This window comes from Protopterus annectens, chromosome 11.part0, assembly GCF_019279795.1.
Source record: "Protopterus annectens isolate FY-2018-M chromosome 11.part0, PAN1.0, whole genome shotgun sequence".
NCBI lineage: Eukaryota > Metazoa > Chordata > Ceratodontiformes > Protopteridae > Protopterus > Protopterus annectens.
This window is the reverse complement of record NC_056745.1, coordinates 1,094,616,745-1,094,629,734: the sequence shown is the minus strand read 5'-3', so window position 1 is coordinate 1,094,629,734 and position 12,990 is coordinate 1,094,616,745. Positions and strand designations below refer to the sequence as shown.

General features: G+C 37.3%; 1 protein-coding gene across 1 annotated transcript in view; it reads left to right on the top strand.

Annotated features, from left to right (window-relative positions):
* TMTC2 (transmembrane O-mannosyltransferase targeting cadherins 2) overlaps positions 1-12,990 on the top strand; it is a 1,891,588-nt gene that overhangs the window by 1,178,618 nt on the left and 699,980 nt on the right. Inside the window, exon 7 of the mRNA XM_044088436.1 lies at positions 6,339-6,417. Coding sequence (XP_043944371.1) covers positions 6,339-6,417 — 79 coding nt within the window. The remainder of the gene's footprint in view (positions 1-6,338; positions 6,418-12,990) is intronic.

Sequence of the window (12,990 nt, the reverse complement as noted above, 5' to 3'; positions counted from 1 at the left end):
ATATAGCTGCCTAGTGATGTGTTATGTACATCAATTTCTACATAGTATAGTTTTTTTTTTTTTGCTTGTATAAATGTTGTTCTGTCCTTGTCAACCATTGAACCTGTAAGGGTCCATTATCCAGATATCTATAAGGGTGCTTTTTGACAGTTGTTAAGCAGCCTTTAACTTATGTGCTAAGGCCACAAGTGTACAGTTTATGACCTTTAGCAATGTTTATCTAATGCTTGCCAGTAATAAAAAAGTTTGAAGAAAAATAAAGCAACCATGTATATTTTTATATATTTATCATTTTATGACCAGGAGAGCCTGTCTGAATTGTTATAGCCCATTTTCAGTGGAGACTCGTAGAGAAAAGATCTAAATACAGAAATACATACGAAAAGCACAAAAGAAACATAAATAAAAAAAAAAGAATTTGATTGCTTCAACAAAAATTATTGCAGCTAGTATGAATATGAAAGGAAAGGAAAATATAAAAGACAATGAAATAGGTTATCCTGATGTAGGAATATTGAGCTGAGAATGCTAAAAATAAAAAAGGTTCGATTTCACAATCAAAGAAGCAATAAATAAATCAGTAAATACATTTACAATATTGAAGTCCACTGAAATCAGTGGAAAACAGCAGTGCACATGAAAATAACTGCACAGAAAAAAGCAACAGACATTTTTCTTTTATTTATTTGATAACTGGGTAAGCCCACGGGACAGAAGTGTCCCTTTTCAGTGATTACCCTAGAGAACTGCTTAGTCAGTAGGCAAATTGAGGCTGAAGGAATCATAGCCTGCATCCTGCAATACAAAAAGCAGCTCACTAACAGCTCATAGTCAAAATATCACTGACTACCAGTCTGATAAATGGAATATATCATGAATGTAGGGTATAAAACATGAAGTATCTGGCATTTAGCTCATAGTCAAAATATCACTGACTACCAGTCTGATAAATGGAATATATCATGAATGTAGGGTATAATACATGAAGTATCTGGCATTTAGCTCATAGTCATAATATCACTGACTACCAGTCTGATAAATGGAATATATCATGAATGTAGGGTATAATACATGAAGTATCTTGATGGAGAAATATAGAGATGGTCAGAAGGAGTTGCATTGTGTCTTTGTGAACTTGGAGAAAGCATATGATAGGGTGCCTAGAGAGGAGATGTGGTATTGTATGAGGAGTCAGGAGTGGAAGAGAAGTATGTAAGAGTGGTACAGGATATGTACGAGAGTAGTGTGACAGTGGTGAAGTCTGCAGTGGGAGTGACAGATGCATTTAAGGTGGAGGTGGGATTACATCAAGGATGGGCTCTGAGCCCTTTCGTATTTGCAGTGGTAATGGACAGGTTGACAGATGAGATCAGGCAGGAGGCCCCATGGACTATGATGTTTGCAGATGACATTGTGATCTGTAGTGAGAGTAGGGACCAGGTTGAGGAGACCCTGGAGAGGTGGAGATATGCTCTAGAGAGGAGCGGAATGAAGGTCAGCAGGACTAAGACAGAATATGTGTATGTGTGAATGAGAGGGAGGATAGAGGAATAGTGAGGATGCAGGGAGTAGAGTTGGCAAAGGTGGATGAGTTAAGTACTTGGGCTCAACAGTTCAGAGTAATGGTGATTGTGGAAGAGAGGTGAAGAAGAGAGTACAGGCAGGGTGGAATTGGTGGAGAAGAGTGTCAGGAGGGATTTGTGACAGACTGGTACCAGTAAGAGTGAAAGGGAAGGTCTCCAAGAGGGTAGTGAGACCAGCTATGTTGTATGGGTTGGAGATGGTGGCACTGAAAAAAGCAGGAGTCAGAGCTGGAAGTGGCAGAGTTAAAGATGTTAAGATTTGCACTGGGTGTGACAAGGATGGACAGGATTAGGAATCAGTATATTAGAGGGTCAGCTCAGGTTGGACGGTTTGGAGACAAAGTCAGAGAGGCGAGATTGCGTTGGTTTGGACATGTGCTGAGGAGGGATGCTGGATATATTGGGAAGAGGATGCTAAGGATGGAGCTGCCAGGTAAGAGGAAGGCCTAAGATAAGGTTTATGGATGTGGTGAGAGAGGACATGCAGGTGATTGGTGTGACAAAAAAGTATGCAGAGGACAGGAAGAAATGGAAACCGATGATCCGCTGTGGCGACCCCTAATGGAAACAGCTGAAAGAGAAGAAAAGATCTGGCACTTAGCTCATAGTCATAATATCACTGATTACCAGTCTGATAAATGGAATATGTCGTGAATGTAGGGTATAATACATGAAGTATCTGGCACTTATCTCATAGTCATCATATCACTGTCTGCCAGTCTGGTAAATAGAATATATGATGAGTCTAGGGTGTAATACATGAGGTATCTGGCATTTAGCTCATAGTCATAATATCACTGACTACCAGTCTGATAAATGCAATATATGATGAGTCTAGGGTGTAATACTTGAAGTATCTGGTACTTAGCTCATGGTCATATCACTGTCTGCTAGTCTGATAAATGGAATATATGATGAGTGTAGGGTATAATGCATGAAGTATTTGGTGCTGTGGTGAATGGGACCTTGTTTAATGACTTGCGGCTTTGTCAGTCATTTCATAATTTGTGGCTTTGTACAGATCACAAGACTCATTCCCAGAATTCAGACTACCAGTTATTCCATTTATTTTCTCCAAAACACCATATATTTTGCACACACATATTCACATATAGGGGAGTCAAGTCCAGTCACAAAAAAAAGAAAACATGAGTGCACTGACTGACACTGACCTTTTTCTGACGCAGCATGGGAGATATTGTTGCAGACAGTAAAAGAACAATAGAAAACATTGAAGAGTGCAAAAGATTTAAGAATACTATTCAGTGGCCAATATAATATATATGTTATATCAATATAAGTAAAATACATATAATGCATGCACATACATCAGGATACTAGAATTACACTTCATAGATTAGGGAAGCTAGAATAATGACTGCAGTGTCTTGTAACATTGTAAGATTGTATTTATGTACAATATTCACATTCAGATGCAGTGGGAGCATCCATCAGAAGGAATGCAGAAAAAAGATAGCACAATGGTGTGTGTGTGTGTGTGTGTGTGTGTGTGTGTGTACATTTGTATGTTTAAGCAGTATTCTATGTACCATGTTTTGTTTGACTGGGCTTGCCTTAACCTTCTCATGTCTTGCACATCTGATACTTTTTCGATGGCTATGCATTATTATTGCTAACTCACAACTTTACCATTTGCTGCACGTTACTTTCTTTGTACATTTTTGCTTTTCAAAAACATCTCCCCTCTTTCTAGACATGTACTATTTATGGAACATGCGCATTGGTGCAAAACTCAGCACCACAAACATTTTGTTCAGGTCTGCAGTCTGCTTTTAATGTATGCCATCTTTCTGACCTCACAGTTAGTGTGGAGTGTAGCCCTGACCATGACATCACCTTTCATACTGGGGCAGGGCTGTTTTCAGCTACAAGAATTAATAAATTGTGCAGCAATAATCCAGAAGTGTGCTAACTTGTGAACCTAACAACCTTTGGTGCAAACCGTTACTGAGCTGCTTGTGAAATTGTGTTATTCTGCAAAATGTCTATATTCAGTACTTTACTTAAGATGCCAGATATGCTAGTCTTACAGTAAGTGTGCTCTATAACCTAGATCACAGCATCTTCCTGACCCTTTCAGTGTGGAACATAGCTACTGCATGTTCATATGGTTAGAAGTGCTTCATATTCGGTTTTCAGTTGACCCTACAGCTGTTAACATATAATAGTTTTTACCCAGTTTTCCCTACTTTTCCTGTTTTTAAAAGCCCTTTACTTCTCTTATTCCTGATGAAGGCCAAGGAAGGGATGGGATGGTTATGAATTTGGTGTTCCGAATACAACTGATATACTCTATTGTGCCCTTTTTCTAGCTGAAACATTGTTCTACCTAGTAGTACATGAAATTAATCTATTTATTGTCACTTAGCCTTTTATTTTTACTCATATTCCACTCTAACCTCATAGTTAGATTCTTTTTTTTTTGCTTAAAAATGTTTTTATTCATTTTGTAAAACTATAATTTTACAATATAATAACAGGTATAAAAAACCCTCATAGTTACATTCTGATGCACTGAAGTCACAGATGAAACAAAGCTGGCTTTCAGCAGATAAAGTTAAAACTACAAATGCAGAATACGAGGAACGTGATCCCATTATTTGGCCATTGTATAATTCTGTCTCTTCAGAGAATACCTTAATACACACTTAGAGGATATTCTAATACAAACAGGTGAAATAACTTAGAATCTGTAAGGTAACTAGCCGCTTAACTGAAATGAATACAATTTTCTGCCTGCTGTTTTGCATTGGCATTTCATTAAATTAGTACATTATCATCAAAAGCCACCATTTTATACAAAGACCTGCTGTTAACCCTCAGGGAGTACTGAAATTGCATGCACTTTAAGAGTGAGTAATAATAAATTATATATAGTTTCTTAAAAAATGTTCTACCGCTTTGGCACAATGCAGCATGCAGTTCACACATGAAACAGTCAGAGTGCTCTTTGCAGGTATTCCTGGACAAATAAGTACTACTCCAGGGCCTTGTTTGTCGCTTCTGCATGGCACCTATTAAATAATTAATCCCTGAGGTTTCTCATCTGCCTTTCCACCTCACTAACTGCTGCCTTCGCTGACATTTCACTACTTAAATCTGGGAAGATTATCATGATTTTTTTCTAGACTGTAGACAGAACTAGTGTTTTTTTTTTTTATATTTTTATGTGCGCTTCTGAAGGATTATTTTTTTTTTGCTTTTGTGTGATAATGACCCTTTCTCCATATAACAGAAAGTTTAACACTGTTCACCCATCTCTCCTCCTGAGGATTCTGAATTTATGATGTTAAAGCGTTTTTTCTCCGTATTATGGAGGAGATACCAGAGCTGTAGTCTAGGGTCTAGTTATCTAACAGCTGCTAGTTGCAATATATAGTGCCAGACCAGACATATGTGGCTACTTAAGTAAGCACTAGACTAGATTTAATTTAGAATAAAAATGCTCAGTATTTTTTTTAAAAACAGTGTATTAAAGTTTTTGTTTGACGACATCAGTCCATGTTGGTGCTTTCTGTTTTCAACTTATTTAGATGTCCTTGTGGGCCATTTTAAGCCTAACCAATTTCTCTTTTGGAATTAAACTATCCCATTTGGTTATGCATTGGCCTTACCCATCCCATGGTCATTAATTGTATATTACCCGTAATGAGAATAATTGGGATCATACCATAGGGAAGAGCTGGCTGTGTCCATAAGTTGTACAGGGGGCAGTTCTGGGGTAAATTTTCTGTTTCCCATCTATCTGTGTTGTGTTTGAATATGGACAGGGGTAAACATTGTTTTATTTGGATGGGAAGTCTATTCTCCAGTAACTGTATTGTCTGCAAGATATACCTGTCCTTTCAAATTGTTCTGTTGATGTTGCAGTAGAAGTTTAGATCCCTAAACCAAGTATTCTGATTTCATTTATCTTCCTGATGTTAGAAAATCCATCAGTCTGCCAGACACAGATCACTTTTTAGCAGTCTGTAGGTTAACTAGTATAGTGATAGGCTTTGAGTCGGTTCATGTATGACATTTTGTTTAGGCCTTACGTGGGAATTCTAGTTGTTGCATATGTCTAGACAGATACATGCCAAAGGGGGCATTTTATTCAATGACTTTACAAATGAGGGCTGACTAAAGAGGGGCAATGACATCCCCTCGATCTGGGCACAATCCCTTTGTTTATAAGCTGTGCAATATAGAAGGACTTTCTTACAACAATGGACACGTTGATCAAAAACTAAAAATGTGCTCTGTTTAATTGTTCAGAAATTTTTGTAGTTCACAGGACTCAAAAGACAATTTAGAATTATAGTTTACTACTTACAATTTGTAAGGTAGATGCACAAAGTTCATTGTAGATGTTTTATTTGATTTCAAAATTGTACTTCAGACAATTTAATCTCTAGTTGAAAAGCAGGCTATGAAAGATACTTACAGTGTTCATGAATAGACACGTTCTCATCACCTAGATCACCCTCTACATTAAAATGTCAGCTTATTTCACATCCATCATACCTAGACAAATGAAATTTATGCATGGTTCCTTTAATAAGGCTTTTTATTAGCTTGCTTTCATCAGAGTTTCAGGTTATTTTTCCTTGATGTTTTTTACATGTTTAAAATATTCCTTTTAATGCACATTGCCCACAATGGATAATTTTAAGCAAGCATTATATTATATTTTGGCTGCTTTGTGGTTTGAAGTGGTTTGTCCATGATCCTGTGTATCTTCTTTCTTGGTAGGATGCACTTGCTATATATAAAGAAGCTATTCAGAAAATGCCAAGACAGTTTGCACCACAAAGCTTATATAACATGATGGGTAAGTGCAATGGTCTGTTATTTTACTAACATTTATTGATCTTCTCACTTGTTAATATACTCCTATACAGTAGTAACTAAAAATACTGTAAAAAAGGTTCTCACTCCATTCTCTAAAGAAGCCGAAAGAAAATGTAAAATATGGCACAAAGTAAATGCAACTATGTACTCTTATTTGGTGTCATGAGTACTATTTAAGCATAAAATCTGACTTCTGTTCAGTAAAGTAACCTTACATTTTAACATATTAGGCTAGTGACCCAGGTGCCAGTAACTTGACTGTTTTAGGAGTTTTACCAAAAACTGGTATTTCTTGTCCCAACACCTGACTGAGAGTCACTCTTTTGGCATTGAGGGAGGGTCTGCTATCTTTATCAGGGTCTGTAGAAGACCTGACTATCCCTTTACTGCCTTAGTCCTGCTACTTTCAGGGGCTGATGGATACATGACCCCTTCCTGACTGTGGATATAGCCCTAACCTGGGCAATCCTGCCAATCAGCTACTTTTGCCAGAGAGGAGGCCAGGACACTGTAGCCTTTTCCCAGATGCCATGTATGGAATTTCACAAAAATCTTTGCCTCTTATGTCTATGAAAGCCAAAGTATCTCTCAAGAGAACAGACAGATATACTGTGGAGGCCAAAACTTAATTAACTATCATTTCTGTGTCCAGTTTTCATTACCACTGGAGCTGTAATGAAGCAATAATGCTAAGTAAGTACGTTCAGTAAACTGGATGTTGGTAAGTGTAAATTAAGTCAATAATCATTCAGTGTATTCAAAATATTGTGTTACACAAGGTTTAATGGTGGCATACAATGCATTTTGGTTACCTTCAGCCAGTTTTTGCACTCATTCCTATGTGTGATATTAATTGTGCTATTAACAAACCTTGGTACTAAATGAGACATTAAGTTCCACATAGAATCTTTGTTGCTACTGAGTCGTCATGGTATCATGAATATCTTTGTTGCTTTCTGGATGAACAGTTTCTGACAATTTCTAAGTATGCATTGATTAAAACATTGTCTTGTGGTTTAATAGTTTTTCCCTGTAAAACTTATGTTGTTGCTTCAGTTCACTTTCACAAATACGATGATCTGATCTTGACTTGTATGGAGGACTTGTATAGAGCTTATTCATTAACAGAATTTTATTGGATGGAAGTTTCTGTGAAATATATAAACACGTATGCTTCATTTATTACCATTATCTTAGCTAACAGCAGATTTATATTGAAATTAATGAACTAATTTTGTGTATATTTATTTATTTATATTTGTTGACCGGGAGTGTCCGACTGGACATAGGTCCATTTTCAGCGGAGGCCCGGGGAGAAAAGCAAAGGTGTATACAGGCATACTCTTTGTACTCAAAGGACTGCATTTTTTGTGACTGCCAGTAGAAATATTGGGGACTTATCAGGCCATATTATTTCTATAACAATCTAAATTACTACCGCCAACAACTTGTATATAGCTCGCTTACAGAAAGGATTGCAATTCTATAAATAATATAGGATCGTAGAATATTACTAGGCTAATGGTGTAAGAGCCCTTACAAGCCAACCCGATTTTACCCAATATATGGCCCCTAGGAGCAAGAGGATGGCATAGATTTGTGCCTATTCATTGAGTATCTTAATGATTGCTCCTGTCCATAAGGGACATAGGCATTACCCCAGATATGAATTTGTGATTCCCCATCCATTGATCCAAATTGCATTTGAAGAGGACCAGGGAAGGTCTCTGCTTAATGTGAATAGGAAGCCTGTTCCAAAGGAGGAGCAATCTCAGTGACACATATCTGTCTGCCCGGCATGTTTTGTTTGAGTCACTGACTAAGTTTATATCCCTAGATTGAGGGACTCACATGCTGTTTAAGTTTTGGATGTGCAGCAGTTTCACCAGGGCTTGATTTGTGAGCATTGTAGGTCAGTAATAAGTCATTTAAGTCATTTGTTAATAGTCAGTAGGAGATGGAGTAAAGGGATACAGCTTTTAGTCTATCCACCTAGGTCTTGTTGTTTACACCCTGTATTTTCTTTGTGAGGAACCTCTGAGGTCACTCCAGCTGCTACAAGTGCCGAGTCAAGTATGTGCCAAATGTGAGGACAAGAGTGTGAGTGATGTGACTGCTTTTTTAAATGTCATGCAGGTTGGGGGGGGGGGGCAGTAATAACAGTTTGTGAGTAAAAAGTGGAATTTACTGACTACAACCCTATTTACAGGAAGTCATTGAGTGATATTGCTGTCTTCAGCATTTTAACTTGTCTTTTTAGAGGTGGCAAAGTCCTCACAGAGATCACCCTTTTTAGAGTATCAGTGTTTGTGTGTCAGGCTCACTGTCACTCTCTTACTTTTCCTCCAAATAGAGGGCTTACATTTAAAATCAAATGGTTTTACAAGTGGAATATGACAGCCCATATGTTGACCAGTTTTGCCTTTTGATCACAGTTGTATTTATTTAGATATGGAACAGACTGTCCATTTGTTTTATGTTTGTTAATGGAAGTTAAGCAAACTTGTATGCAAGGCCCATTTTCAGCCTTGGCCTATATAGGGTATTATGTCATGAAGTCAATACACGTTGTTAACAATCGTCCAAGCTATTGTAAGCAAACGCAAGAGAGTAAACAAATTAAACAGAGGTAATGCTAATCTTCCTAGCTAGAAGTATAGTCACCAGAAGCTAGAAGGGCATTCACCATATATGGTAGAGTCTGGATACTTAGCCAAGGGCAACATTCAGTACTGATTCAACTAAGAGATGATACAATGCATTTGAGGTATGTTTCAATCAACAGATGGATGTAGTACTCATAGCAGGGCAGTGCCAACTAATGGGACACCTAAGAGAAGTTAAGGTGCATTTCTGTACTGCTTCTGTTAACAAATAAGTTTTCAGTCTAGTTTTGAATAGGCTTTGGGAAGGTGAACTTATTACAGTCAATGGAAGTGCAGTCTACATTTTGGCAGAAAAGAAAGAAAAATCCCTGGTGTAACATTCAGAGAAGAATTGTAGCTGGATTACTATGAAGGAAAAGTGATGGTCATTGGAAGGACTTTAGTTTTTGAGAAAGTATCCAAGGATGGCAGTGCTTTTGGTTTAATTAGATTATAAAGTAAGTTGTTAGGGTTCCACTTTGGGTAGCAAGATTCACTGAGCCTTTTTCCATGTAATACAGTGATGCTTCCACTTAGGTGCATTGGCCATGAATGTGGAAATATTATTCATTTTGACTTTTAGTGCTTGGCAGTTAGTAGTTAAATTGCTCACTGTAACTTGCAGACCGTACTCTAAAGTTGGCAAGAGTACTTGCTTATAAAGTAACTGCTTGGTTTTCTTAGTTTTTAGTTGAGAAATCTTGTGACAAGTGCTGAAAGCATACTTATTTCAGAGAGGAGTATAATACTATGTATAGAGTAAGACAGATTGGTGTGGTCAAGGCATACTTCTGGGTATTTCAATTGTTTGACTTAATCACGGCTTAACAATGGTAATCTCTTTCTTTGGTAAAACTCAGTAGCCAGCTCAGTAATGTTGATGGATAATGCCCTGACTGTCACTCGGATTACTGGGGTTTGATTGCCATTCTGGGAGTTGGAGGAATCCTTAAGGTGGGGGTGGGGGTGAGGTTCAGGTTTTTGGTGTAGGCCACTATACAAATGTTAGCCAGTGGATGTCTGGGTGGTGATGTAACTGCTGGAAGGGGCTGGCAATGAACAGTAGCCCACAGAGCAGTGACTGTACAGCAGCTGGAAGATTTGGTGTGTGAATTTAAGCACATGCATGTGTAAACCCTGTGATCTAGCCATTTGGAACTCAGACACTACTGAGGGGTCTTGCAAGTCGAACAGCAATAAACAATCCTCAGTGAAGCACTACGGCTGATGTCATCCTAACAGAGCTGGCTAGCTCCTTGATTTTGAGGCAGTTAGGTCCAATCCTGGGATGTTCATCTCTCTGGTGGCCTCTAATCTAGGGTAAGTTTGACCTGCATGTCAGGGTCGGTAAACTATTAGGCAGATGGTCAACATATATTGGGGACCAAAACAAAAAGACATTTAAATACATTTCTGAGTGTTATACTGGAGCAGTTCCCTAATTCGGGGCATATGTGGGGTGTACCAACTATGACTTAAACAATCTTTGTAGCAGTTACAAATATACTGAATACAGTCTGCTAGATTAGATATTTTGCAATAACGTATCTAAAGACCAAAACTAATTCTGAAATATAAATTTCTGGCATTCATAGACGTCATATCAGGAGGTATAAAGTACAAATTCTATAATTCTGCTTCATGAATAAAACTAGTAAAATTTTCAATTCCAGTTTAACAAATATGAAAAATATATAACTGAGCAGAATATACGTCCAATGATTTTATTCATTCTGTATGCAGACATAAACCAGTGAAATTACATGACACAGCAAAGCTTGCTCCTGCCCCTCTGTGAGTGTTTCCTCCATCGCAGTGAGTGTGGAACTGGATATCCTCCATTTATGCAGTCTCTAATTAGGACTCATAGTTGCTTTGGGGATTAAAGGGAAATCTGCATTTTAAAATCAAAAAAGTATCCAAAGCAATAAGACTGGTACACAAATATGACACTGTCATTTCTTAGATGGCAAATCTGTGAAATGTGTTGGTATGTGTTTTTGTAGTTTGAGTGATTTACTGTCACTCATCAAAATCATTGCAACAGTATGCAGATTGCCATTTTGTTTATTTCAACAAATGGTTACAAGTTCTTAGAATTCTGTTCTCATATTTTCAAGTAATCTATGGGGGTCCTGCCTGCATTACAATTTTGTATTTTTGCCTTGAAGGTTCTTTTCACATTCACCATTCAGAATCATGCTCCGGGTAAAACATGGCTAGTGTCATGTTAGTTCAAGAAGAAAGCTTTCAGTTTCCTAACTGCATTTCAGTTGGAGAGTGTACTAACTTTATTTATTTTTTTTTTGCATGTTCACCCCCCCCCCCCCAAATTACAATATTGTTATTTTTCAGAATTGTGTAGCTCTGGTTTTTCAGCTTCAGGCTAAATGGACTTTTTAACCATTTACGTTTTTAACCCCTTTTTCAAAATCATTATCCATATCAGATATAGTAAATGTTTCTGTCCATATTCCTGAGCTGCTAACATAAAATTACTGCAATGAACTTTTGAGATGAAAACAACAAAACCTACCAGAATTAGGGAACTGGGCCTATTTAGTATCTTTAGAAGAAACTACAATATAACCGTTCTTATGCTTCTTTGTGACTGTGGTTGCCATCTTTTTCATTTCTAACATACAACATAGACCCCAGAAAGAGATGATGTCATACTCACTTTGTCAAATGTTTTTCATACATTGAATGAAAAAATCCTTTTCACTGCTTCCTTATTTATTCTGCAAACATATCTCCACCATTATTGGTTCACAGACCTTGCAGTATTAACAATACTTGCGGAATTTTTATTAAGTACCGTTTCTTTCGGTGTGTCTAATAAAACGATAGACACTAGCACATGTACATTTACAAATACACGGCTTGTTATGTTTTACCAACATTTTAAGTCTTTTAATTCAGCAGTATTTTCTGCATTGTTTCTGACCTCTTTGTTTATTTCTCACTGGTGAGTATATGCAAAGGATCATTTAGTCAGCTGTTCCTCAACTCCCCACGGCTTGATCAGCAGCTTTGTTGTTTGTTAAAAACCTCAGTCATTCCCCGATCTATGGGAAATTAAATTCTTTTCTTATTGTTCTCTTGCAGAGCCACGTTTTATTTATTTGCAAGACAAAATTGGAAACATTTGACTATATAGTCTTATTTATGGATGATTTTCTACATGGCTTTTTATCCAGTATTACAGAAAGAAAATTACTATGGTCCATTTCAGCTGGTAGAGTAGCTCTTATCACACATCCACAGGCTGTAGATTAAGAAAGCTATTTCTTGATTGCAGTTGTCAACTACTTATTGATTATGAGTACTGCAGTTGCATTATGAGATGAACTAAATGAACTGAATAAATAGATGCACTATTTTTTTTGCAAACTTGTGCATTTGGCAGTAAGTGTAATAATAGAACATACACTCACACATGCGTACACACTGACTCACTGATGCACATTTCAGAAAGAAGATAACATTTACAAGAAGCTCATTTAAAGAAGAATGAAAACAATATGAAACAGATGTGTTTTTGTATGTACATGTTATTACAGGGTGTAGAGAAATATCCCCTAAGTATATGGAAATCATTTTCTACCCTGGCTCAGGGACAGATAACAACATAACAATTGGCAGATGGTGAATACATCCATCACTAGCAATTCTGAAACTTTAAAGTGCAGACTGTGGGAAACCTGGCTTTTTCAGCAGTCTCCATTCCCACATGATTTTTAAGATGAGCTTGTTTTTAAAATTGCTGATGAATGCTTTACTCACCTGTCCTTCTGGAGCCTGTCTCTATTAAAAATGCTTTATGATTGCAGCTGTGGTAACTTTGGCAAGATACTTAGGGGTGGAATTAAAAAAAATTATTATGAAAAGTAAGGTGCTTTAATTTT